The sequence below is a fragment of the Arvicanthis niloticus genome, chromosome 24 (genome assembly GCF_011762505.2).
Source record: "Arvicanthis niloticus isolate mArvNil1 chromosome 24, mArvNil1.pat.X, whole genome shotgun sequence".
In the NCBI taxonomy this organism is placed as follows: Eukaryota; Metazoa; Chordata; class Mammalia; order Rodentia; family Muridae; genus Arvicanthis; species Arvicanthis niloticus.
In genome coordinates, this window is record NC_133432.1 from 11374644 (window position 1) to 11402254 (window position 27611).

A 27611-nucleotide genomic window follows, 5' to 3' on the forward strand; every position below is an offset into this window, starting at 1 on the left:
GAATATGGGTGTTGGGGACAGAACCCAGAGCTTCTGGAAGAGCAGCTGGTGTGAGCTGTCTCTCCAGCCCTATTACCATGTACTTTTGAGAGAGTACCCCAGGCTGGCGGTAATGCATCCAGTTCTGACTCAGCCTCTCCACATTGGGATGACAGGCATTCGCCTCTGTGCCTAGCAGCTACAGTGTACTTGTTAGGTCTTTTTCTGAGTTCTGAAATCACTGAATTCTGCCACAGTGTCCCATCATGGATGGCTCCCTGGTGAAGCATCTGGGGTGTTGGCAATGGGTTCCCAGCAGTTGCAGTAAGCAGCCGGTACTTACTAACGATGTCACATATTCAGGTCCCCATCAGTCAGAGAAATTCCTGGAAGTTACTGAAGCTTATTCATTGCACCAAGCATACATTCTTTTTTTTTTTTTTTTGGTATGGTTTTTTCGAGACAGGGTTTCTCTGTGTAGTCCTGGCTATCCTGGAACTCACTCTGTAGACCAGGCTGGCCTCGAACTCAGAAATCCGCCTGCCTCTGCCTCCCAAGTGCTGGGATTAAAGGCGTGCGCCACCACCACCCGGCCAAGCATACATTCTTATATGTGTTCTTTTTGTTGTTGTTGTTGTTGCTTTTTGTTTTCGTTTTTCAATACAAAGTTTCTCTGTGTAGCCCTGGTTATCCTGGAACTCTCTTTGTAGAGTAGGCTGGTCTCGAACTCAGAGATCTGCCTGCCTCTGCCTACTGAATGTTGGGACTAAAGGTGTGAGCCACCACCACCTGGCATTGTATGTGTTTTTTTTTTTTTTTTCAAGACAGGGTTTCTCTGTATAGCCTTGGCTGTCCTGGAACTCACTCTGTAGACCAGGCTGGCCTCGAACTCAGAAATCCGCCTGCCTCTGCCTCCCAAGTGCTGGGATTAAAGGCGTGCACCACCACCGCCCAGCGTATGTGTTTTTTAAAATACATCTCAGACCCCATGAGTTTTCAAGAGCCAAAAGAAATAAAGATGCCCCAGGGAAGGGCTCCTGTGGATGCTGGGCAGGACGACATTGTCCTCATTTTGGTGGGGCAGAGGGATACCTCATTCGAACACCAGCAAGGAGGGTATAGGCCAATAAGAGTGGCTTCCCAACTTGGGTTTGGGGTGTATGTCTGTCATAGCATTCGGGAGGGTAGCCACATAGTGAGACCTCATTCATACGTCATCATCATCATCATCACCACCACCACCACCATCACCATCATCATCACTATCATCACCATCATCATCACCACCACCACCACCATCATCACCATCATCATCATTTTTAGTGCTGGAAACAAACCAATGGCTCTTTCACTAAGCTGTTCCATCTGCACCTTTGCTAATTATTATACTGGAGCCACAGGGGCTGGAGAGGTAGCGCAGCAGTGAAGAGTAAGTACCACAGCCAGACCTTTACTTCACAGACCAGGCTGACTTTGAAGTCGAAAGCCTGCCTCTGCCTCTCAAGTCCTGGGATTGAAGATGTGGGTCACCACGCCTGGCCTCCGTTGATGGTTTTTTGTTTTTTGGTTTTTTTTTCAAGACAGTGAAGAGAGTGGAGGCTTAGTGTCAGAAGCTGGGGTGGTGGCTTTGTAGGGATTCGGTCACATCAGGACAAGGCTAGACACAAAGGATCAGTGAGGTGTCTGTGACAGAAAATGGTAGATTCCTGGACTTGGGGGTGGTGGAGAGATGAGGAGGCTCTTCCATATCCAGCAACATGGAAGGTGGGGGCACACAATCCTCAGAAATGTTCCCCTTTCCTGAGACAGGACAATCATGAGGGGGGAAAAAAACTCCCTTATTTCTACCTCATATTTACCTCAGTCAGGTGCTAAACAGGAAGGGTTAAGCAGCAAGCCAGCCAGGAAGCATGGCTTTCCCTGCTGAAAGCATCTGAGAAGGGAGTTGGGGTCAAGGGAGAAGATACTGACCAGCCGGGCAGTGGTGGCGCACGCCTTTAATCCCAGCACTTGGGAGGCAGAGGCAGGCAGATTTCTGAGTTTGAGGCCAGCCTGGTCTACAGAGTGAGTTCCAGGATAGCGAGAGCTATACAGAGAAACCCTGTCTCCAAAACAAAACAAACCAACCAACCAAACAAACAAAAAAACCAAAAAAAAAAAAGAAGATACTGACCCAGGAACCCTCCCACAGTGAGGGTCTACAGGGAGAGGCTGCAGCAACTGTATAGGGGTCTGAAGCCAGCAAGACCGTAGATCAGGGCTTCCCAAGCTTCCTAATGGCACAACCCTTTAACACAGTTTGTCATGTGGCGGTGACCCCCAACCATAACGTTATTGCTACTTTGTAACTGTAATTCTGCTACTGTTATGAATCATAATATAAATATCTAATATGCAGGATGTCTGGTATGCATCCGCCGTGAAAGGGGTGAAAGGGTCGTTCGACCCCCCCAGGTTGAGAACCATTGCTTTAATGTGTCAGTGTGACCCTGGCCTCAGGGTGTCACGGTCTGAGTTTCTTTCCCCCATGACGCTACAGAAGCTGCTTAAGGGAGAGAGGATTTCTTTTATTCACAGTTCAAAAGAATAGTTCATCGTGGCAGGGAGGTTAAGGCAGCAGGAGCAGAGGATGCTGGTCACGTCCCACCCACAGTCAAAGAGCAAAGAGGATTCCTTCATCTTGGAGGGTCCACGATTCCAGCCTAGGAAATGGTCCCGCCCATGTTGTCATGGGCCTCCCAACCACAATTACTTAATTGAGAGAATCCCCTACTGGTGTCCTCAGGGGCTAACCTCAAGCTAGCTAATCCCTCTCAGGTGTGCCTGGAGGCCTCTCTTCCAGGTGAAGCTAGAGTCTGTCAGTTGATCATGCTAGGCACAGCTATAGGTGCTTTAAGAAGCCAGATGTTCAAAGAGCTAAAAGAGCTAAAAGCATCAAGCTAGGTGTGTTGGCCGAGGCTGTGATCTCTACACTCAGAAGTGGGAGGTGCAGGAGATCTGGGCTAGCCTGAGCTACGTACAAGACCCTGTATGGAAACAAAACCAAAGAGAAACAAATGGGGGAAGAAAAGATGTTTGCCAAAGAGGGATTGGGTTGGAAGCTGACTATCCCTAGCTACAGTGGGAGTCAGAAGACAATAAATGTTTCAAAGTATGATGAGAGGGGTGTGTGTGTGTGTGTGTGTGTGAGTGTGTGTGTCTCTGTGTCTGTGTGTCTCTGTGTATGTGTGTGAATGTGCATGAGTATCTGTGTGTGTGAGTGTGTGGGTATGTGTCTGTGTGTGAGTGTGTCTGTGTATCTGTGTGAATGTGTGTATATGTGTGTGAGTGTGCATGAATGTCTGTGTGTGTGTGTCTGTGTGTGAGTGTGTCTGTGTGTCTCTCTGTGTGTATGTGTGTATATGTGTAGGTGTGTGAGTGTGCATGAGTGTCTGTGTCTGTGTGTGTGTCTGTGTGTATATGTGTCTGTGTGTGTCTGTGTGTGTCTCTCTCTGTGTGAGTATGTATGTGTGTGTGTGTCTCTGTATGAGTGTGTGTGTGTATGTCTATGTGTGAGTGTATGTCAGAGTGTGTTTTTGTCTGGGTGAGTGTGTGTCTGTGTGTGAATGTGTGTGTCATTCATGTTCCAGGATGACCTGAGGCTCAGAATCACCCGCCAGAGCTACACTGCCCATATTTAGACTTGATCTCTGTTGTTTTCTAGCTGTGGGGTCAAGGGCAGAGGTCTATTCTCCATGCCTCAGTTTCCTCCTCTGACACGGGGCTGACTGCGGACTGCATCCGAGGTCATGCATGAGAAGCCCACATCGTGCATAGGCGTAATCAGTGACAGTTCTGAGCTGACACAACACCTAATGAACGTCAGGTGCTTCCTAAACACTGTGTTTCCTCCAGGGATCGACAGCTGGATCAACCTGAGCCGAGTGGATCCAGATGCTGAGGTGCAGGGTGAGGTCTGCCTGGCCGTGAAGCTACTGGAGGATGCTCGGGGCCGATGCCTCCGCTGCCACGTGAGACAGGCCAGGTGTGCTTGCCCCAGGGGGAGATGTGTGTGTGTGTGGGGCCTCTGAAAATAATCAAGGAGACTGAGGGTGTGGCTCGGTTGGCAGAGTGCTCACCTAGCATGCACAGGCCCCGGGTTCTATCCCCAGCACCACATAAACTGCCCGGTGGTACTCATCTCTAATCCTAGCACTCAGGGGGTGGAGGCAGGAGGATCAGGAATTAAAGGTCATCCTTGGTGATGTAGGAGGTTTTAGGCTAGCCTGGGCTATAAGAGACCCTGTTTCAACAAACAAAACCCCAAACCAAAAATGAGCAGGGGTGCTGGTGGCTGTGGGGACCCTCTTGTCCTCCTCGGTCCACAGCTACAATCCCCTCCTGCCCTTGTCCACCATGTTCTTAAACCACAGATTCACAAGTGTCAGCTTTGAGGGGAGAAAGCACCATCTTTGTTATATTGAGGCAGGGTCTCTCGATGTAGCCTAGGCTGCCCTGACACTCACGCTGTAGAACAGGCTGGCCTTGAACTCACAGAGATTCTCCTGCCTCTGCTTTGCAAGTGCTGAGATTAAAAGCCTGGGCCACCATGCCTGGCAAAGCAAAGTGTTAACCCAGGTGGTCACGGACCAATGACAATCAGCCGGATACTGGAAATGGGCGGACAGATGAGTGTGGGGGGCAGGGAATAGTTGCAGTTTAACAGGTTAGGGCTGGAGAGATGGTTCAGCAGGTAAGTCACTTGCCACTCAAGCCCTGATGACCTGAGTTTGATCCCAGCAACACACAGTGGAAGGAGAAAACCAAGTCTAGAAAGTTCCCCTCTGACCTCCACACATGTGCATGCACAGGCAGACAGGCAGACAGGCAGACAGGCAGACAGGCAGACAGGCAGGCAGGCAGACAGGCAGACAGGCAGGCAAGCAGGCAGGCAGGCAGGCAGGCAGGCAAGCAGACAGATACACACACAAACACACACACACCATACATATAGATACACACACATACCAAACATACTGAGACAAACACATATGGATACACACACAAACACCATACATACACACACACACACACACACACACACACACACAAACACACAAACAGTAATAAATAGCAGATTGTCATTAGCTCACTAAAGTGACTGTGGCTTCAGGCATGATGGGTCCAGGAACCCAGACAGCAATGTCAGGCAGTGTCTCCGTGAGTGGGGACAAGATAGATCTCATGGCCCAAGGCTGGTGTTCTACCAACTGACCGAGACCCTCACTTATACAGACAATCCCAGGGTTAATTCTTTGTTGTTGGGGTGTTTTGTTTTGTTTTGTTTGTTTGTTTGTTTGTTTGTTTGTTTTGAGACAGGGTCTCACTGTATACCCCTGGCTATCCTGGAACTCACTATGTCGACCAGGCTGGCCTCAAACTCACAGAGATCTGCCTGCCTCTGCCTCCTGAGTGCTGAGATTAAAGGTGTTAATTCTTACTGGTTTAACCCCTGTGGGGAGGGGGGAAATAGCCACGCTGGAGTCTTGTGGGCTGAGAGGAAGGGCGATGGAGGAGAGCCTGAAAAAAGCCACCAGACCCAGGGCCAGTAAAGCCCAGAGACTGGCCCAGCCACATCCATATTCCTTCCTGCATCCCTCCCTGCTCCCCCATCGGCCCTCCAATCTTTCTGCTCTCTCTTACATCTTCTTCCTCTTGACAGCCTGTTTTTCTGCCCTCCAACTCGCCTCCCTCCCGAACCTTCATGGTTAGGCTCTGCCCACACACGTTAAGGACATGAATCCGTATTTCTAGCTTGCTGTGTGACCATAAGACCCCTCCTTGCCTTCTCTGAGCTTCTCCTGCCACCTCTGGATTCCCGTCCCTGTCTTGGCCCCAGCTGGATGCATGAGAAGCATGGATGAGGAATGAGACACAGAAGACAAGAACCAGATAGCGGATTGTGTGCAGGGGTCTGAGCTCAGCTCTTCTGCCAGTGCCCCCTCCCCAGACACTAGGCTGTACAGGATCTTTTGCAAGCAGTAGCGGGCTGTTGCTTAGCAACTGTGTCCTAGGAAACCAAAAGCTTTCCATGCCCGGAGAGGCTGGGAAGCAAGCTCTGGTGAAGGAAGAAACAGCCCCTGGTGGTGGTGGTGGTGGTGGTGGTGGTGGTGGTGGTGGTGGTGGTGGTGGTGGTGTGTTCCTGGATTTGAGGGCCCTGAAAAGTGTTTGGGGGGGGGGGGATGGGGAAGCTGTCACAGGTGAGGCTTTGAGTTGTCAAGGCAACCACAGGCAGGATGTCTGTGTCTCATGCTTTCCCTTTGTTCTTAAGCAAGGTGTGGGCATGGGCGTTTGTTGAATGAATAAGCGAACTGATCAGAGTACTCCGCTAAATAACTTGCCTGTGTCATCTCATTGGACCCTTGGCCCTGTGAACTTGGTCTGTTACTGTCCTTATTTTCTGGACTAAGCCCCAGGAGTGGAGGTGACTTTTTCTTCTTTCTTTCTTTTTCTTTCTTTCTTTCTTTCTTTCTTTCTTTCTTTCTTTCTTTCTTTCTTTCTTTCTTTCCCCCTCTTTGTTTTTTTCTTTTTTGAGACAGGGTTTCTCTGTGTGTCCCAGGCTAGCCTCAAACTCAGAGATCCCCTGCATCCTGAGAGCTAGGATTAAAGGCATATGCCACCACTTTCAGGCAGAGGAGACTTTCTCTAATGTCACTCAGCCAGTGAGTGCAGGGCCTGGCTTTGAATCTGTGCCTGTAGCTCCCAGTGTAGGGCTTCTGGGGAAACTGAGGCATTCTTTCTCACTACCTTTCCTTTCCTTGCTGGGCTTTTTGATACAGAATCTGATCTTCTGTATCTCAGTTTCCCCATCTGGAAATCAGGAAATCTCATGTTTCTATATAGGTTCTGTGTCTGGAAGCTGCTGGGTCTGCCTGGGCCCATCGAGGACCAGGTCTAAGCCTGTGTGATGGACAGGCTTGTTGCCTTGGAGACAGCACCACATTAGCCAATAGAATGATCTAGTTTGCACTCTCTTTCCTGGGCCCACCTTGGGTCTGGGTCATCGAGGGCCTGTGACCACATACCCCTTTTCTTCATCTATCCCCAGGGACCTGGCACCCAGGGACATCTCTGGCACATCAGACCCATTTGCCCGTGTGTTCTGGGGCAACCATAGTTTGGAAACTTCCGTAAGCAGTGACAGCGAGCACGGGGCAGGCGGGAGTGGACACCCCTCAGTGGGTGGAGCCAGTCGCCCCTCCCACTCACGGCCCTTTCTGCCCTTAGACCATCAAGAAGACCCGCTTCCCACACTGGGATGAGGTGCTGGAGCTGTGGGAGGCTCCAGGGACCACATCCCCACTGCGAGTGGAACTCTGGGATTGGGACATGGTGGGCAAGAATGACTTCCTGGGCATGGTGAGCGTCCCTCCCACTAACCGAACGCCCTCTGTGGCTCCCCAGTGTCTCTAACGAGCAGGCAGGCGAGATGGGGGCTGAAGTGGGTACTCAGCTGCCTCACGTACCATGGCCAGCTTGGGTAGTAGTCTCATTGTGCATGGGTCAACCAAAGGATGCAGTGACCTGCCGAAGGCTACGGGGCGGGCCTAAGGCCATCTGCATTGACGTAACCCTGCCACCACCCCGTGCAGTTGACAGTCATTATCCCCGAAATTGAAGTTTGAAGCAGTGAAGGGGCCTTGCCAAGGCCACGAGGCTCTTAACTTTGCTCTGGGAAGATAGCGTCAGGCTTGTCTGAGGTTGTGGCTGTGACAGTGTTATTGTGCCCACCACTAGGTCACCGTGTGTCCCAGGGCAAGCCATCTCACCAAAACTTAGCTCTATTCAATTATAAGTGTTCCTGGAGGCCCAAACTGCCCTTGAGAGAGAGGAGGAAGTGGACCCTGGCTGTCCACATGCCACCCCTGGATGGTAGTCCAAGCTCTCCCTTCAGGGCTGGGTAAACCTGTGTCAGGCAGGACACGTCCGCCAGCTGAGGTCTGTGTTTCTCCTACAGGTGGAGTTCACCCCACAGACCCTCCAGCAGAAGCCACCCAATGGCTGGTTCCGGCTCCTGCCCTTTCCTAGAGCTGAGGATTCTGGGTAAATGTGGGTGTCTAGGGAGGGGCTCCTCCACTTGTGAGCAGGTTATCATGGGCGCTGGCCCCAGCCTGCCCTGTCCCTCTGGCAGTGGTCCATGCCCCCAGGGTGTTTCTTCAGGTCCATTACAGCGCTCCATCTGCTCACCGCTGACAGGCTGGCCCACCCAGTGTGTGACAGAATGTTGGCTTTCCTCAGGCTGCCTTTGCTTTATTATGCAGTGTCAGGGATTGAACCTACAGCCTTGGCTGTGCTAGGCAGGACTCCTGCATAGCTGGACCACTGATGTCTGTGCACTGACCACACACTCTCTGCTCCTTCATTCTTTCCCTGGGTACTCCTGTCTATGACATTCACATACCTGACTACCCACTTGTCTGCCTGTCCTGCGTGAATCTGCACACCTGGCCATGGCCTCCACTGTGGCATCTCTACACACTTCCTGGACACCCCCTCCCCACTTTTTCCTGTCCATTTCTGTCTCCACTGCCCTCCTCAGTCTATCACCTTGTGTCTCTTGCCCCTGCCTGTGCTCATGTCTCTCACTCTGGGCTAGCCTGCACTCATATCGCCTTCCTTATGGTCTGCTCCATCTAGGGGGAGCCTGGGTGCCCTGCGGCTGAAGGTGCGCCTCACTGAGGACCGTGTCCTGCCTTCCCAGTACTACCAGCCTCTCATGGAACTCCTTCTGGAGTCTGTGCAAGGGCCAGCGGAGGTGGGTGTGGCAACAGGTGCCTTGATCCAGGGTGCTGGGTCTGGGGTATAGCTCCCCTCCCTGGGGAAACAGGGAACGCTGTGCTTTGGGGTCCTGGGTCACCTGTCTGCTCTCCTGTCCCTGCTCAGGAGGACACCACCAGCCCCCTGGCTGTGCTGGAGGAGCTGGCCTCTGGGGACTGTCGTCAGGACCTTGCCACCAAACTAGTGAAGCTTTTCCTGGGCCGGGGCCTGGCTGGGCCCTTTCTAGATTACCTCACAAAGCGTGAGGTGGCTCGAACCAGTGAGTTTCCCACAGGGTCCTAGATGCCACTTCCCAAGGATGGGTCTACAGAGGATTGCCAGGGGAGAAATAGTGTCCCTCGGTAACTCTTACATATTGGGGAATCTATGCTGTGATCCCTGGAGGGCTGAGAGTGCAGGATCAGCTTCAGGTGCTGTGTGACCCCAGGCAGCTTGCCAAACCACTCTGGGCTTCTGAACCATGAACACAGTTTGGGGTTCTTCCTGATTCTTGAGTCTGAAAGAATCAAATCCCCACCATGGGTGAGCAGGGAGAGGTGGGCCCAGCCTCTTCTACCCCAGCAAACACATCTCCCCATCCTCCCAGATGACCCCAACACCCTCTTCCGTTCTAACTCCTTGGCATCCAAGTCGATGGAACAGTTCATGAAGGTGAGTGGTATGTCTGGGTGCAAGCGGCTTCCTCCCCTGCTCACTGGGGCCTCAGAGCCTGCTGGTCTCAAGTGGCTGAGCTGGGTGCTGGTGGCAGGTACCTACCTGGCTTCAGCCCTGGGCGGCACCCTTGGACACAGCTGGCCTGGCTCTGAAATCTCCCTGCACACCCCCCTGCCCCAGCCCAGGGTGTTCCCTGCCACCCTTAGCCGCTCCGTGTGGCCCCTGCCCCCAGCTCGTGGGCATGCGTTACCTGCACGAGGTCCTGAGGCCGGTGATCAGCCGCGTCTTCGAGGAGAAGAAATATATGGAGCTGGACCCTTGCAAGATGGACCTGAACCGCTCGCGGTGAGCAAGGCGGGGTGGCCCGGGCCTTCAGCCAACCCTTATCCATTGCAGGTGCCATAGGCTACTCTGTGCTAGCTGCCACCTGCCTAGGGTTGGACTGGGAACTCAGAGACCCTGAGTTCAAATCCTGCCTCTGCCTCTCCCATACCTTGTGACTTGGCCTGACACTTGGGGTGCCGTGGACACTTCTGTGTTTTATATGTCAGAGGAAGAGAATGCTTGAAGATACTGGAGGCCCACATTGGGGTCGCCCGAGAATCTTCTGTGAGATTGGGGAGCGATAGGCTGTGAACAAAAGCCACACCCCTGTGGCCTCCTTCCTCCTTCTTTCCAGAACATTCTTTGCTATAGTTAGAGGGCTGGCTTCTGTGCCGAACAATAATGAGAATAATAGATTCCGACACCTCTGACCATCCGGAGCCTGCAGGCCTCAGCAGTGAGGGGAGCTTGCTTCCCAAAGTCACACAACTGGGGAGTTGCAAAGCAGGAATTTGAACCCAGGCCCCAAAGAGAAGGGCAGAGTTATCTGTGAAATTCCCATGGGATCCATGGAGACCTTGGGAGCCTCAGAGACCCTCACAGGCAGTGGGATACAGGGGACCTCTGCCTCTAGAGTCGGTCCTGACTTCTTTTTTTATTATTATTTCTTTATTATTATTTATATGAGTGCACTGTAGCTGTCTTCAGACACACCAGAAAAGTGCATCAAATCCCATTACAGATGGTTGTGAGCCACCATGTGGTTGCTGGGAATTGAACTCAGGACCTCTGGAAGAGCAGTCAGTGCTCTTAACTACTGAGCCACCTCTCCAGCCCCAGTCCTGACTTCTAATCTCAGGTTTGCCACCTGCTTGCAAAGTCACGTTGATGGGCCTCAGTTTCCAAGTCTGTTAGATGGGAGGAGTCAGATACTCGGCTCAGGAGTCACTGTAAGGACCACAAAGGGCAATTCATGCCAGGGGCAATGAATTTGATACGGGGGCTGAGACACCAGACTTCTGGCTGCAGGACACCAGGCAGTAGGGATAGTATGTACCAGGGTCCTGAGTTTGGAACATCTGACATGTCCATGCTGAAGACACCCAGAGCTAGAGCTTGTAACTATGAGTGACAGGGTGGGGGCAATGGCCATTCTGAGGAGGTGACAGTTCAGCTGCCCGCCAGCATGTTCCAGGACAAAGGAACAGCCACTTAGAAGACTCTGAGAAGGGATTCCCCTCTGGGTGTTCAAGCTCCGGTTGGGAGCCTGGCGTGAGGGGAGGGCGGGGCTGGTGGGGGGAGCCTGGCATGAGGGGTAGGCGGGGCTGGTGGGGGGAGCCTGATTTGAGGGGTGGGCTGGGCTGGTGGGAGGAGCCTGGCGTGAGAGGTGGGCTGGGCTGGTGGGGGGAGCCTGGCGTGAGGGGTGGGCTGGGCTGGTGGGGGGAGCCTGGCATGAGGGGTGGGCTGGGCTGTGGGGCTTTTGAGGTAGCAGACGGGGGTCCTCTGACTGAAGGTTCTGCCTGCTACCTTCTCCCTATAGGAGGATCTCGTTCAAGGGCACGCCCACGGAGGAGCAGGTGCGGGAGACCAGCCTGGGGCTGCTGACCGGATACCTGGGGTCTGTTGTGGACGCCATCGTGAGCTCTGTAGGGCGCTGCCCACTTGCCCTGCGCTTGGCCTTTAAGCAACTCCAGCGGTGTGTGGAGAAGCGCTTCCCCGGGATGGAACATCAGGTGGGCTGGGCTGGGTCACCTTGTCCAGGGTCATATGCACAGCCAGGTCAACGGTCAAAGGTGACGTCAGGACCTAGGCTGCTCAGACTTGAGTATGTGTGTCCTGGTGGCAGGACCTGGAACCCAGGGGACCGATGATGATGGTGGTGGCGGTGATGAAGATGATGGTGGTGTTGTTGATAATGGTGATGGTGATGATGGTGGTGGTGATGATGATGGTGATAATGGTTGTGGTGGTGGTGGTGATGGTGGTAGTGATGAGAACAGAAGGGAGGAGGAAGGACAGGATCAGGATGAAGGCTGAGTGGGTTCAGTAGGTGCCGGACTTTCCCTGCTTGGATACAGAAGGTAGAGACTGGGAGTGGAGGCTTTGGGCCAGGTGAGGCACATGAACTAGTCCAGATGGAGGACTAGAGGGAGTGGTGAAGACTGTGGCAAAATGTGACACACACCCCCCCCCCCCCCCCGCCCAGCTCGTCTACAGAGACCACTCAGGCCAATGTTCTACATAGGAATGGGGCAGGTCTCCCTGTTCCTGTAGAGTTCTTTTCTCACTACTATGTTGGGGCTACAAACCCAGTCTCACAAACACCAGGCATGTACTCTACCACCAAGCCAAAGTCTACCCCTGTCTTCACTTCTTTGAGATAGGATCTTGCTAAGTTTCCAAGGTCGACCTTGAACTTTCGATCCTCCTGACTCAGTCTCTCCAATATCTGGGAGGACAGACAGGCCTTTGCTGTAAACGAGACTGAGCTGGGCTGAATTGAGCATCTTCTTCCTCCCTTCTCCTTTCCTCCCCCTCTCTTGCTAGCTTCCAGGAGTCTATGTAAAGTCTCCCAGTTTTGAAACACTGGGGTTAACTCACCCAGACACGAGCCATCCACCAAGCAAAAGCCATTTGGAGTCAGTCATCATGTGTCTAAGTTGTCCTGGGCCATGGGCTAACAGCCTGAGATCCCTGTTTTAACAATGTTCAGTGCTGGGGTTGGGGATTTAGCTCAGTGGTAGAGCGCTTGCCTAGCAAGCGCAAGGCCCTGGGTTCGGTCCTCAGCTCTGAAAAAAAAAAAAAAAAAAGACAAAATAAAAAACAATGTTCAGTGCTCAACCTGAGGTGGTTGTCACGGGGATCTTGGTGGCACAAGCTTGTAATCTCAGGTCCCCGGGAGGCTGTAGCAAGAGGATCTTAAGTTCAAGGCCAGCCTGAGCAACAGACAGAGGTGACTGTTACTGTCTTAAGTTACAAATGAGATCAGCAAGACTCTGTTCTGTTCAAGATGTATTTACATGTGTGTGTGCAGGCTCAGAGACCAGGGAGTGTCATATGAGTCCCTGACATTCCAGATATTTGTGAGCCCCCTGATGTGGATACCGAGATCCGAACAAGGGTCCTCTGATAGAGCAGTAAGCGCTGTTATCCACAGAGGCAACTCTCCAGCCCCAGCTAGACTAACTTTTACCCAGTGCGAGGTGCAGACCACTTAACAGAAAGATCTAGAACCTTCTGAACACTGGCAACGTCACAGCCCAGTTCTTGCAGCTGGAGCTGAGAGCTTTGGACGTATATTAACACCTCTCTCTGTGCTTCCGGCTTACAGATGGGGAAACTGAGCCCAGAGAGCTTGAGATATCCCCCTCCAGATTCCCCATCCTCCCACACAGGGGTGAGCTTTAGCGCCCCATCTAGAGGTGGCGGCATTGTGCCCCACTTTGCCTGGCTCTCACCTGGGCCGACTCATAGGTGTTAAGTGGGACATGACTGAGGCAGGGAGAAGCAAAAGAGAACAGGAGGCCAGCTCCCCAGTCAGCTCAGCTGGGGAAACCAACATCACTGACACTCACGTGTCCCCAGTGGGCAGGGACCACGGAATTTCTCAGATCATGAAGGTAGGGAGTCCTGAACAGTCCCTAAAGCACAGGGTTCTTTATAGTATTTTAATATGTGTGTGTGTGTGTGGGGGGAATGTGTCATGTAGTATTTTAATACATGTGTGTGTGTGTGTGTGGGGGAATGTGTCATGTAGCCCAGGCTAGCCTCTTCTAACTTATTCCATAGCCAAGGATGCCTGTTCCAGTTTTCTTTTAACTGCTGTGATGAATACCAACATAAATTTGGGGAGAAAAGAGCTTGTAGTCCATCATGGAGGGAACTCAAGTCAAGAACCTGGAGGCAGGAGCTGATGCAGAGGCCATGGAGGGGTGCTGCTTACTGGCTTACTCTCCATGGCTTGCTCAGCCTGCTTTTTTATAGAACCACCAGCCCAGGGATGGCCCCTCCCACAGTGAGTTGGACCCTCCCACAATAATCATTAATTAAATGGAAAATGTCCCCATAAGTTTGCCCACAGGCAATCTGATCCAGAGGTTTTCTCCACTGAGGGTTCCTCTTTCTAGGTAACTCCAGCTTGTATCGAGTTCACACATACACACACACACACACACACACACACACACACACACACGGCAACTAGAACAGTGACTTTGAACTTGTGACTCCTCTGTCTTTACCTCCCCACAGGCTGGGGTCACAGGCACGTGCTGCCACAGCTGGTTTCTGCAGCTCTGGGGCAAAATCTGGGGTTCCGTGCACCCTAGACAAGCCCTCCAGCGTCAGATGCACCTACAACCTTCTTTTTGTTTTTCATTTGAGACGGTATTACTAGGTTGCCTGGGCTTGCCTGGAACATACTCTATAGCTCAGACCAGCTTTGAACTTGTGACCCTCATGCCTCAGCCTCTGTGTAGGTGGGATGATGGGCATGTGCCACCAGCCCTGGCTCATATGTCCCTTGATCAGCTAATGTTGGGGGACAAAATAACCTAGGGACCTGCCTGGGATGAAGTAGTGATTTGGGGACAGATCAGGGCTCTGGCTGGGAAGGGTCCCTCTCAGCGGAAGCCTTGGGCACAGTTACTGCAGGGCCCATTGGCAAGGCTGACATGCTCCAGAAGCTAGCACACTTCAGGGCAGCTGTTGTCATAGGTGTGACTGACAGCCTGAACTAAACACAGGCATACATACTTGGGTGTGGCATAGCCCTGGGGGAGCCAGCTGTGCCCAGTGTAGGAAGTCCCCAGAGGGACTCAGTGGGGTAGGACAGTGTGTACTCAGGTGGGCTCTGCAGCCTGACAGCCTGGGCTCTCTACCGAGCCTCGGTTTCCTTAGAAACCAGATGTGGTTGAAGATTGTGCCTCTGGAGGGCTCGAGGCACTCATGACCTTTGACCCTTGGGGCACTGCCTGTACCGAGACTGAATGGCGGGAGAGTGGTAAATAACACTGCCTCTGCTGTTGACTGCTGGGTAACCTCCAGCCTCAGTTGTTGCCTCTCTAAAACTGGATGTAACCCATCCCAGAGGAAGTGGTAAGTGAAGGCGTTGGGAGGAGAATAGGGCCTGTTCTTGCAACCGAAGGTCACAGAACTGGGTTTGAATCCTGACTCCTCTGCTGTGTGACCTTGAACAAGCTACTTGGCCTCTCTGAGGCGGCAGTGACAATTCTCTCCTCTGGTTCTATGTTCCAAGCACAAGAGTCTGCTAAAACCAGTTTTGCCACATCAGCTTCATCAACCCATTTTCTACCAAGAGAAACTGAGGCAGAGAAGAGAACCCTCCTTGACAGGCTAGGATAAACATTCTGACCCACCTCCCTCTCCCTCCTCTGGACAGCTAGTCTTTGCTGTCTCAGTTTTCCCAGCTGGGATGTGGGCTTCAGGGCCTGTCATCTGTGATTCTCTGGCAGGACGTGAAGTACCTGGCCACCAGCGGCTTCCTCTTTCTGCGGTTCTTTGCTCCTGCCATCCTCACACCGAAGCTGTTTGACCTCAGAGACCAGCACGCAGACCCCCAGACCAGCCGCTCCCTGCTGCTGCTCGCCAAGGTGTGTGTGAGTGTGTATGTGTGTGTGAGAGTGTGTATGTGTGAATGTGTGTATGTGTGCACATGTGTATGTGTGTATGTATGTGAGTATGTGTATATATGTGTGTGAGTGTATATATGTGTGTATTGTATGTGTGTGTCTGTATGTGTATGTGAGTATATATATGTATGTGTGTATGTGTCTGTATGTGTATGTGAGTATATATATGTATGTGTGTATGTGAGTGTCTGTATGTGTATGTGAGTATATATATGTATGTGTGTATGTGAGTGTCTGTATGTGTATGTGAGTATATATATGTATGTGTGTATGTGAGTGTGAATGTGTGTATGTAATGCACATGAGTATGTGTCTGTATGTGTATGTGAGTGTGTGTTGAGTGTGTATAAGTAAGTGTCTGTATGTGTATATGTGTGTGAGTATGTGCGAGTAGGTATATGTATGTGTATATGTATGAGTATGTGTGAATAGGTGTATGCATGTATATATGAGCTTGTATGTGTGTGTGTATGTGTGTGAGTGTGTATGTGTGTGTATGTGTGTCTGTGTGTGTGTGTGTCTGTGTGTGTGTGTATGTGAGTCCATATGGGTCATCTCAGCTCTGGAGAAGCATTGTGGGAAAGATCAAGGTCGCCTGCGAGAAGACTCAAAAAAAGCTCCTTGTGTCTTTGTTTCTGTGACTTAGACTTGCTGAGCCACTGAGCCCTAGAATGTGCCATGTCTCCCAGGCTGGCCTAGGACTCAGGGAAATCCTCCTGCTCCAGCCTCTCAAGTGCTGATATTCTTAACGTACCACCACGCCCAGCTTTCATTTGTCCCTCCCCACCCCCGTTTGGCAGTACTGGGAATTGAACACAGGACCTTAGGCGTGTCAGGCAATCACTCAACCACTGAACTCCAGCTCTAGAGCCTAACCCTCCTCCTCCTCCTCCTCTTCCTCCTCCTCTTCCTCCTCCTCTTCCTCCTCCTCCCTCTCCTCCTCCCTCTCCTCCTCCCCCTCCTCCTCTTCTTCTTCCTCCTCCTCCTCCTCTTCCTCCTCCTTCTTCCTCCTCCTCCTCTTCCTCCTCCTCTTCCTCCTCTTCCTCCTCCTCTTCCTCCTCTTCTTCCTCCCTTCCTCCTCTTCCTCCTCCTTCTTCCTCCTCCTCCTCTTTCTCCTCCCCTTCCTCTTTCTCCTCCTCCTCTTCCTCCTCCTCTTCTTCTTCCTCCTCCTCCTCCTTTTAACTAGCCCATCAAAACTCACTCCTTCCAAAGGAAACAGGAGAAGTTATCAGCAGTCATTTATACCTTCGTATGAATCAAGCTATTCTTGACAAAGTAGCTACAACTTGTGGCTCTCAGGGGTCCCCAAGGACACATGATAGAAACAGGCAGTGCTGGGCGCTGGGTGTGCTCATCTGGGAAGGCTCTAGGGGTGCTGATCCCAAAAGGGAGGTATCAGACAGTGCCTGAGTTGTATGGATAAGAGAAGCAGAATTGGGGGCCACAGAGCGTGCTCGCCTCACAGTGAACTTGGCCTCCTTTCTCCTTCGCCCCAGGCTGTGCAGAGTATTGGAAACCTGGGCCAGCAGCTGGGCCAGGGCAAGGAGCAGTGGCTAGCCCCCCTGCACCCCTTCCTGCTGCAAAGCATCTCACGGGTGAGGGACTTCCTGGACCAGCTGGTGGATGTGGATGAGGGTGAGGGTGAGTACTGTGGTCCTGGCTTGTCGCCCCTGAGAATCACTCAGAATCCCACTCCCTTAGTCTCCAGTATTAAGACTCTGGACCTGCAGGTCAACTAGTCAGTCAACTAACATTTTGTGTCGGGCTTGGTTAGGTCATCTCTGCCAATGTGGCGGTGTGGTAGGGTCATAGCATGGAGTCTCTGGTGTGAGCATGCTTATTAAGTCCCTGCCATATAGCAGGCACCACCCCAAAGGCCAGGGACTGGGACTTTAGTGGAGGAGAGCTTGCCTTGCCTGTACGAGGTCCTGGGTTTAACCCCAGCACTGAAAAAAGAAAGAAAGAAACGATAAAGTCATCTCGTGAAGGAGAAATGGCTCAGTGGGTAAAGGGCTTGCTGAGCAAGCTGGAGGATCTGAGTTCAAATTCCCAGTCATCTAAAATCCAGGCCTGGCTGCGCCTTCCTGTAACCCTGGCCTTGGTGGTGTGAAGACAGGCGGATCATCCAGGCTCCCCCGCTGGGCATTGTAGTCAAAAATGGTGAGCTCCAGGTGCAACAAGTGGCCCAGTCTCAAAATATAAACTAGGGAGCAACAGAGAAAGAATCCAGATGTCGACCTCGGGTCTCCACATGCACACACATACGCACATTCACACACATGCACACAGATGTATATACATGCACACAGATGAACACACACATACACACACATGCACAGACATGCACACACTTGTACAAATGCACACACATGTACAAATATGCACACACATGTATATGCATACACGTGCACACACATGTATGCATACACAGATCTGCACACATGCACACACATGTACAAACACATGCACACACGTGTATACACACACGTGTATACACACACGTACATACACATGCACACACATGCACACGTGCATGTATATGCATGCACATACACACGTGCACACACATGCATGATGTACCACATACCAAAAAAAGTGAGTAAAACAGAAGAAAATCCTAGACTTATTTGTAGAATTTCACTCTAGCGGGACAATATTGTAAGCCAAGGGCTGAGGGGTGGTGGTGCACACCTTTAATCTCAGCAGTCAGGAGGCAGAGCTGGTTTATCTCTGAGTTTGAGGCCAGCCTGGTCTACAGAGTGAGCTCTAGGGCAGCCAGGGCTACACAGAGAAACCCTGTCTCGAAACAAAACAAACCAGGCTGGAGAAGCGACTCGACTCCGTGGTGGTGGTTGAGAGCACTGGCTGCTCTCCCAGAGGACCTGGGTTTGTTCCCAGCTCCTATATGACAACTCACATCTGTCTTTAATTCCAGTTCCAGGGAATCTGACACCCTCACACAGACACACATGCAGGCTAAACACCAATGGACATGAAATAAAAATAAAATTATTTAAAAAAATTTTTTTTAAAAAGAACCAAAACCAAACCAAACTATCCAACCAACCAACCAACCAAATAAACAAAAAAGACAATAGCCAAGTTGATGGAGTGTCAGGGAGTTACCAAGAAGGGAAGAGTGGTATGGGGCAGGGGTGGGGGTCCACATCTTTAATCCCAGCACTCGGGAGGCAGAGGCAAGAGAGGCCTGGTCTATGGAGAGTTCTAGGCCAGGCAGGGCATCACAGTGAGATACAATCTAAAAAAAAGAGGGGGAAGAAAGAAGGGGTAGGGGAAGGGAGGGGAGGGGAGGGGAGGGGAGGGGAAGGGGAGGGGAGGGGAGGGGAGGGGAGGGGAGGGGAGGGGAGGGGAGGGGAGGGGAGGGGAGGGGAGGGGAGGGGAGGGGAGGGGAGGAAAGCCCCGAGTGGGCCTCCCTGGTTCCACTGGCATGATGGTCTGGCGTGTACACTGTGACTCTTTTGGAGTATTGTTAAATTGACCTCAGCTCCCAAATGGGGACGCTGCCAGGTGCCCAGAGAATGGGGTCAGAGTTTACCTGGGTTTTTTCTTCTCAAAGTCCCCTGTGCCCTGACTCACCAAGCACCTGTCTGCCCAAGCCCTGATGCAACCCTGAGTTTAGAGCGCCACCTAGTGTCCGTGCCGTAGAACGACTGCGGACTCAAGCAACAGGGCACAGACCCAAACCAGGACTTAAACACATGTATCAGAGATTCTCCTGGCCTTGGAGATAGCTGAGGGAGGCGAGGATGGCTTTTTGGTACTTCCGTCTGGGGACGCAGAATAGTTAAACGGCGTCCGGGTGCAAGATGGAGTCACTCTGGCTAAGATTTGGAGAGCTAATGTCAATGTCAGAGTGATCCAGGCAGGGAACAGCACGTGCAAAGGCCCTGGGGTGGGAACAGAGAGCATCAAGAGAGGCCAGAGCAGAAGAGAGAAAGAGGAGGAGGGGGTAAGGAAAGAAGGAAGTGGGGTTCTGGAAAGCTGTGGGGGAACAGGGGGGCTTGTGGTTGGGAGTGGTGTCATGTAGCCTTCTGAAATGGAAGACTTGGGGTGGAGGGTACTTCAGAGTTGGGGACTCAGATCACATAGGGGTAACCTGGGCAGTGGAGAGCCCTGGTTGTGGTGGTCTGGGAGTGGGGTGGGGTCTCTGGTGCGGAGAGAGGTCTGCAGCCTGGAGCTTGAGGCTGGCTGGGACGTTGCAGGATTGACTGGGCCAACTGCAGGCTCACCCGCAGGCCCTGGCTGCCGACCCCTTCTTTGCTTCAGGGGTTGGCGGGGTGGGAGGGGTCCGGAGGAGGGTGGCCGGTGGCTGAAGGAGTGACGTCTGAGGTCATAGCCTTGGTCTTCCTGCCCCTTGGCAGGTGCTAGAGACCCCAGACATGGCAGAGTCCCCCACCCACTTTCTCTATTTCCCAGAGTCTGGGGGGCCAGCCTGCGCCCTGGTCCAACCCTCAACAATTGTTCGAGAAGGCTTCCTGTTGAAGCGCAAGGAGGAGCCTGCAGGCCTGGCCACGCGCTTTGCTTTCAAGAAGCGCTACTTCCGGCTGAGTGGGCGGGACCTCTCCTACTCTAAGACTCCCGAGTGGCAGGTGGGACTCAAACACGCCCCGCCCCCGCCCCTCCCTCCCATCAGGGCAGCTTTTCCAAACTCTTGGCTTACTCCAAGCTTGGGGCCAGCCTGGCCCACGACAGGGACGTTGGGCATATACTCCCAGGTGTGGTGGCTATGCGGTGGGCGGGGGCCATAAAGTCTACACCAAGCATCATAGACTCACACACGGGATCTGTCTGTCCTGACGGCTCCGCGCAGGTGTGTATCTGGGCACTCACTCAACAACGCAATCACCCGTGTGTGTGCCAGGCTCCATGCTAGGCAGATAATACCTCTGTCCAGTGCTAATCAGCGTAGCCCGAGGGAGCCCAGGACTTGGCATGTGGGCCCGGCTTGCATTTCATCGGTTGTTCCGGTTGCCAGGCTGGGTGCACAGATCAAGTGACGTTGGAAGGGTCATTTACGTTCAGGCCTCAGTTTCCTCATCTTCAAACTGGGAGGGTGGGGGAGGGGAATCACAGACCGGGTCTCAGAAGGTGGTCGTGGTGGTTGAGCGGGCTGATGGAAGTGTGGTTCTGAAAGCCACGGCTAAGTGCCACATAAGAAGCTGCTGTGGCAAGGATGGTGGCGCCGATGGCGATGATGGGTGTGATGATGATGATGATGGTGATAGTGATGGTGATGATGGTGACGGTGGTTGTGGGATGGTGGTCACGGTGATGATGGTGTCGGCGATATTGATAAAAGCCAACTCAGACCTAGAAAAACCAAGTCACTCAGCAGGCGGCGGCAGAGCAGGACTGTCGGGGAGGACACAGCAGAGCTTTTGGGAATTGACTACGAGGCCTCAAGGACTCCACCTGGTGCCACAGCCAATGGGCTGCTGTCTCTGGCTGCTCACAGGTTCCCTCATCCATCCCGCTGTCCTGCATCCGGGCCGTGGAGCGTGTGGACGAGGGTGCCTTCCAACTGCCACATGTCATGCAGGTGGTGACACAGGATGGTGCCGGGGCATCACACACCACCTACCTCCAGTGCAAGGTGAGGTGTGGAGCACAGCCAGGGGTGGGAGTCTGTGGCTCAGCCTCACCCATCTTCTGCCTCTATCTCTTGCAGAACGTGAATGACCTCAACCAATGGCTGTCAGCCCTGCGCAAAGCCAGCGCCCCCAACCCGGGCAAGCTGGCTGCCTGCCACCCCGGTGCCTTCCGCAGCGGGCGCTGGACCTGCTGCCTCCAGGCTGAGCGCTCAGGTGAGGTGGTGGGTGTGCCACAGGCTCCACCGTCCCCGACTGCCAGTCAGTGGCATCCCACCTCCACCTCGAGCATGTGACTTAATTTCTTTGTGCCTCAGTATTCTCATCTGGGAAGCAGGGTTGAGGATAGCCCATACTTCCTTGGTCCTGTTAGCTGATACCAAGTTGATATACTCAAAGTGCCATCTGCTGTGTAGTTTTAGCCACATGCAAGTCCTGTTTCCAACGGTCCTACTATGTGCCAGATGCCCAGAGTGGAGACAGTCAGACTTGTTGAAGTTAGATGGCCATGTGGTGACAGGGACAGGTTGCTCTGCTGTTGCTGGGGATGAATCCCTGGCCCTGATCCCTCCACCACTGACACTGAACTCCAGCCAGACAATTATAATGGTATTAGAATGACCAGCCCGAGGCTTTGTCTGAGGCCCAGCCCCAGGGGGGAGATCAGGTCAGGAAGGCTTCCTGGAGGAAGTGTTGCTTTGAGTGGCTAGACAGTGGAGTGGGTGATGCAGAGCAGGAATCAGGCTGAGCAGAGGGAGCTTGGGCTGGGCTAATGGATCATTATGGTCTGTTTTAGCTTCCCTTCTCTTTCTGGGATAAAACACTGCCCAACTTAGGGGGAAAAAAGGTTAGTCTGGGACCATGTAGTAATGCCGTTTGCTGGCTCACCCATGGGCTCACACTTAGCCAGCTTTCTGATGCAGCTCAGAACCATCTGCATAGGGAATGGCGCCACCCACAGTGGGCTGGACCCACTAACAATCAACACAGATGTGACCACCGGGATAATCTGATCTGGGCATTCGGTTATTTGAGAACTTCCTCTCAGATGGCTCTATGCTGTGTCATGTTGTTAAAGCTCGACAAGATCAGGGTTCATGATGGAGGCAGGGGGGCTGGGGAGGAGGCTGGGATCCAGGCAGGAGCTACAGGGGGGCCTGCCTAAGAGGAGGCTTCCACGGGTGTTGGGTAAACCGAAGGCAGGGTATGATTGCGCCTGGGACAAGACTTTCCTGACAGCTCCGTGTACCCTCAGCTGCTGGCTGTAGCCGCACACACTCAGCCGTCACGCTGGGAGACTGGAGTGACCCACTGGATCCTGATGCCGAGGCCCAGGCGGTGTATCGCCAGCTGCTCCTGGGGCGGGACCAGCTCAGGTGGGTGTCATCTGCCTCACCCCGCTGTGACCTCCTCACATTCATTCATCTCTGAAGAAGTGTTTCCATCCCTCAGGGTTTTATGTAGCCCAGGCTAGCCTTGAACTCGTCATGTGGCAAATGTCCTCCCATTTGTATTTCCTCAGTGCTGGGCTTACAGGTGTGCGCCACCATGCCTGGTTTATGTGGTGCTGGGGACCTCACCGCATAAGCTTCCAGCTTCATGCATGTTAGGCAAAGTCTACCAACTGAGCTGTAGGCTCAGCCGTTTTCTTCTTCTGTTTGCCTGTGCTGGGGATGGAACTCTGAGCCTTATACCCATTTATCCATCCTCTACCACCCTGGCTAAGCTTTCAGAGGTGTGTGGGCCACCATGGGGCCTCAGTGTCCAGAGATTCAGGACTTAGATCTCTAAGGCAGACTGGGAGCATCTCAGTTAAGGTTTCTATGGCTGTGATGAAACACCACAACCAAGGTGACCTCTAAAAGAAAGCTTTTAACTTGGGGCTTATGGTTGCAGAGGGTTAGAGTCCATGATGGCGGAACAAAGAGGGCAGGAGCAGCTCAGAGCTCACATCTTGATCCCAAAGCAGAAGGCAGAGAGAGCTAATTGGGGATGGTTTGAGTCATTTGAAACCTCAAATCCCACTCCCAGCAATGCCCCTCCTCCCACAAGGCCACACTTCCACAAAAGTCAGACCTCCTCCAAAGGCCATACCTCCTCCCACAAGTCTACTCCTCTCCCAAAAGGACACACCTCCTCCCCCAAGGCCATACCTCCTAACACAAGGCCACTCCTCCTCCCACAAGGCCACACCTCCTCCCACAAGGCCACACCTCTTAGTCCTTCCCAAGCAGTTCCTCTAACTGGGGACCAAGCATATGAGCCTGTGAGTGTTGTTCTCATTCAGACCACCCCCAGGAGCATGGGAACTTACGGGGGGGGGGGGGGGGCCGGCTCTTGGCTTCTGAGCCTTCCTGGTACCATGGACACCTCCCCCCACCCCCTACTTCCTGACCTGAAGAGCTTTGTTAATTAGTGACAGGTTTATCCCACCTCACTATAGAGAAGGTTCTGTACTGAGCTGCCTGGATTCAGATCCCGGTCTGTTAGGGGCTGTGTGGTTCTCAGCTAGTCATTTGGCTTCTCTGTGCCTCGTATGGAGAAGGAGGTGATAGGGTCCTGACGTCATAGTACTGTCCTAAGGATCAGAAGCCGATCCCGTGAAAGGACACCATGTAACCTCCCAGACTTAGGAGCTCTTAGTATACTGTGTGGCCTTAGGCAAGTTCCTTGATCTCTCTGTGTGTCAGTGGTTGATCTGAACAGGGTCTCTGGTAAGTACCTACCTCATGGAAGCTGGCTGTGTAAGTAAATGAATGTATGTGTGTACAAGGCTTCTCAGTGTAGTGTCTGCTACTCTAGAAAGGTTGTTGGTGGTGGTGGTGATGATGATGATGGTAGGGATGGTGATGATGATGGTGGTGGTGATGGTGGCGACTGTGACCATAGTGATGTTGGTAATGAACCTGATTTCTCCTACAAGCAGCAGAGAATCTTGGGTAGGAGCAGCACTGTGCCTCAGAAACCAGCCTTGTCTCTTTTCCTATCAACCCTCAGGCTGAGACTGCTGGAAGACTCCAGCCTGGACACAGCTCCAGATGTGGACCCTGGGAAAGACTCCAGTGCCATGGACGGTAAGGAGGAAGGAAGGGTTCCATTCTCTTCCCTTCCAGATGTGTGCCCCAGTTTGCCAAGCACACTCTCTCAGTCCTCCCGCATAACCTCCTGCTTCTGGTTCATCAGTGGGACAGTATCCTGGTGAATTTGAGGATTCATTCTGCATGGAGAAAAAAAAAAAAAAACCTACAGCTTCAGGAAGTGGGCTCTGGTGACAACCCACCAGGAGGCTGAAGAACCCCATGCCCTTTTCTTTCCCTCCAGGGCCCTGTGCCGAGGTTCTGGCCCAGCAGAGAGCGGCCATCACCCATTTGCTGCAAGTTCTTGAAGACTTGGAGCTAGCGCATGAGGAGTTTCAGAAACGGGGATAGGGGCAAGTAGCCCTCTAGGATGCTGGATGCTGAGAAGGTGCCAGAGCCAGTTGGGGACAGAGCCATGGGGCCTCTCTGAGCACACAATGGCCCAGGCATCCCCTTGAGGCTGCCTTCTTCATTGCTTGGAGTCTCCCAGACAAAGCCTGGTCTTATGTGCCCTGTAGCTAGCCAGGGCATAGGAGCCTTTGATAGGGCCCAGCCTTGTACTGACCAAACCTCATTTTCTTCTCTGAGCCCAGAGTCTCAGCTTCACTGGATACAGCTCTTCCAATACCGGTGGCGCCCATCTTACCCGCGAGCTGCTGGATACAGCTATACCTGAATGCCAACCCTGACTGACTCAGAAAAACACTCAATAGACTTGGCCAGGAACTTCCTGGTTTTTTTTTTTTTTTTTTTCACTTCTGCGAGTCGCTGTGACCTCACAGCTCTTTCTGTACCCCACTCTCATCTGGTGGCCCCAACCTCAAGAGTCTGGAACCAGGTGTTCTCGGAAGAACGGACTGGGAGCCCAGCATGCCAATTTTGAGCTTTCAAGGCTGAACACAGGCTCTTCCTCCCCCTTATACCCTGTATAAAGTGACCTGAGCATGCTTAGCTGCGAAGTGTTACAATCCTGTTATCCTAGGGGACAATGAGAAGCTTCTTGGCTAGGAATAGAGGTTGCCGCTCCCTGCCCCAGTCACTGAATGCATCTGAGTTTTTTTGGGGGGGGAGGGGAGCAGGCATCAGAGTTCTGGGGCTCAATGGTTCTGTGGGTTTGAGGTATGATTTGAGAGTGAGCCAGTACATCGCCTAGGTAGCTGGAGTCCGGGTAGCTGTGGCCAGTGAGGTTGGAACCAAACTCCACAGTCAGCTGGCAGAGCTGGAAGAGCCTGTGAATTCTGAGTTTGCCTAAGGAGAGCTCTGGACTGGAAAAAAAAAAAAAAAAAAAAAAAATCAAGTCCATCAGAGTGGATCTAGAGAACCAGGAAAAGTGCAGAGCTATCCCACACATGGCCAGCAAGGGTCGCCTGGAGCTGGAGCATCTCCCAGGAAAAGTGTGGAGCTATCCCACGAATGGCCAGCATCTCCCACTGGCTCGGGTACACCTGAGCTTCCGGAGCACCTCCGATAGGAGGCTGCTTTCTCCTGCTTCTTGCTTCAGGGCAGGGTGGAATCTGTGAGCTGATAAGGTATCTCAAAGCTCTTCCACATCCTCCTGGAAGGCCGCACGCGAGATCCATCATCACTGTCACTACTGTGTGTGTGTGTGTGTGTGAGCGCGCGCGCGTATACTTGGAGACCCTGTCTACTTCTCTTGATGCAGCCAGACTGGACAGTTATAAGGCCCATGCACTACTTTCCTCCGCTGCCCCGGGGCAGTGATCCTACACTTGCCATTGTCTTGCAAGCCATCCCCGGTGTTCTGCAGGAGCACAGTCACCCAGCACCCTCTTGGCAGAAAAAGGCCCGACAAGGAGAAAGACCATTTATTTCTCCACCCACAGTGGGACTGGTAGATTTTTTTTTTCCAAAAGAGCAATTGCTGGCGTCCCTTTAAAGCTTGGCTGACTTCCATCCCAGCAGCCAATCCTCAGAGGCGGAGCTGGTGAGTTGCCTGGGCAACAGGCCTCTGGTTGGCCTGAGACGGATCAGTCGCCCACCGCCCACTTCCAAGCAGGGAGAAGTTAACGCCTTGCTGCCTGCTCAGCTCAACGCGTGTAGCCTGAACAAGGCCTCCCCTCGCCCCTGAAGCCAGAAGTGGGTCTCAAATGTCCGGAGCGGTTTAGTGGGGGAGAAGCCGGGTACAGAGGCAAGGACGATGCCTTTGCCTGGGATAGACAGAGGTCAAGAGATGGGCACAGGAAGAAGTAGGCAGGGTCCCGGAAAGATAGACACAAGCACAAAATAAGATAACCTCGTCCCCAGTGGCCTGCGAAAAGCTACTCGGTAACCTGGGATTTCCACCCCATTGGCTTTGCAGTGCTCAGTGGGTAGGTGGCGGTGCTGACATGGGTTAAGTTGAGGCCCAGGGACAGACTGGCCCCTGGAAGCCTTACAGAGTCCCCACTATCCATCCCATGCTTGACTCAAGTCCTGGGAAGGGGACGAGCCTATACAGATGTAATGGAGACACAGGTGGAATCCACAGGATGTGTCATAGGGGCCTTTCTGTCTCTTTTCTCCCCAAGCTGGGAGACATCAAGAGGCACGTGGGTGTACGTGCGTGAGTGCGTGCGTGCAACAGGACACGTGTACGTTTGTGTGTGATGTGAAGGGCAAAGCGCCATGGTTTCCATAGGGAAGTCGCCCTTGCTGGTGGTCCTATCTCTGCTGCTCTTGCCGGAAGCCACTGGTTGGAGCCAGCTGGCCTGGGGCGCTCTCATCAGCCCCCACAGCCACCAGCCAGATCCCCTTAGCGCTTCTGGCTCCTCCCACCTGGTGGAGGGAGGCATGTGCCGGGCTAGGGGCAAGGCAAGAGGGAAGGCGGGCAACTCAGGCCTCAGGCCTTGGCCATAGCCTCAGAAACACCCTGGGCGGTGAGCTCAGCCAACACGTTGTCTAGGTAGCTGGCGTCGGGGTAGCCGTGGCCAGTGAGGTTGGAACCAAACTCCGTCTTGTGGTGAATCTCGTTCCACACCACGGTGTCCGACTCGCCCGTGGTGTTGGATGTTCCGATAGTGAAGATAAGTCTGCGTTCCCAGGCGGTGATGAGCAGTCTCAGCACCTGCGGATGGGGGGGATGGAGGGATGGGGGATGGGAGGATGGGGGGATGGGAGGATGGGGGGATGGGAGGATGGGGGGATGGGAGGATGGGGGGATGGGGTGGATTTAATGGGCAGTCTGAGCCCTAGCCTGCTCCATTACCGGTTACTACATAAAGTTCTATGTCTTTCGGTGCTTGTCATCAGGACCGGCAGGGCTTAGAACCCCACTCTTTGTATTAAATCGTCACTTTGTAAATTAGTTCCCACGATTAAAGATCTGAAGATTTCACGGGACAGTCTAAGGTGCTGCTTCTTGGTTAAACAGTAAGTGAAATCGGACGACCCAAGTGTGAGGATAAAGAGTTTGAAGGGCTGCTTGGGTTCAAATCCTGGCTCTGCCACTTGGTTGCTGTGTGACTATGCATTAAGTTCCTTGCCCTCTCTGAACCTTTGTT

The 27611-nt window shown here is 52.9% G+C and overlaps 2 protein-coding genes across 4 annotated transcripts in view; one reads left to right on the forward strand and one right to left on the reverse strand.

The window, feature by feature from the left end:
• Positions 1–25146, forward strand: part of Rasal1 (RAS protein activator like 1) — a 32337-nt gene extending 7191 nt beyond the window's left edge. Inside the window, exons 5-22 of one of the 2 annotated variants that reach the window (XM_076922644.1) lie at positions 3874–4003; positions 7067–7148; positions 7246–7377; positions 7976–8061; positions 8656–8773; positions 8902–9055; positions 9383–9447; positions 9683–9795; positions 11315–11507; positions 15249–15386; positions 16922–17066; positions 19863–20035; positions 20902–21039; positions 21115–21250; positions 22290–22410; positions 24032–24108; positions 24356–24499; positions 24705–25146. In XM_076922644.1, coding sequence (XP_076778759.1) covers positions 3874–4003; positions 7067–7148; positions 7246–7377; positions 7976–8061; positions 8656–8773; positions 8902–9055; positions 9383–9447; positions 9683–9795; positions 11315–11507; positions 15249–15386; positions 16922–17066; positions 19863–20035; positions 20902–21039; positions 21115–21250; positions 22290–22410; positions 24032–24108; positions 24356–24462 — 2108 coding nt within the window. In that variant the 3' untranslated portion in view covers positions 24463–24499; positions 24705–25146. Of the gene's footprint in view, positions 1–3873; positions 4004–7066; positions 7149–7245; positions 7378–7975; positions 8062–8655; positions 8774–8901; positions 9056–9382; positions 9448–9682; positions 9796–11314; positions 11508–15248; positions 15387–16921; positions 17067–19862; positions 20036–20901; positions 21040–21114; positions 21251–22289; positions 22411–24031; positions 24109–24355 lie in introns of both variants that reach the window. The other variant, XM_076922643.1, reaches the window with a different exon arrangement.
• Positions 25147–25922: 776 nt separating this feature from the next.
• Dtx1 (deltex E3 ubiquitin ligase 1) overlaps positions 25923–27611 on the reverse strand; it is a 31224-nt gene continuing 29535 nt past the window's right edge. For both annotated transcript variants that reach the window (XM_076922645.1, XM_076922646.1), the window contains exon 10: positions 25923–27175. In XM_076922645.1, the coding sequence (XP_076778760.1) occupies positions 26951–27175 (225 nt within the window). In that variant the 3' untranslated portion in view covers positions 25923–26950. The remainder of the gene's footprint in view (positions 27176–27611) is intronic.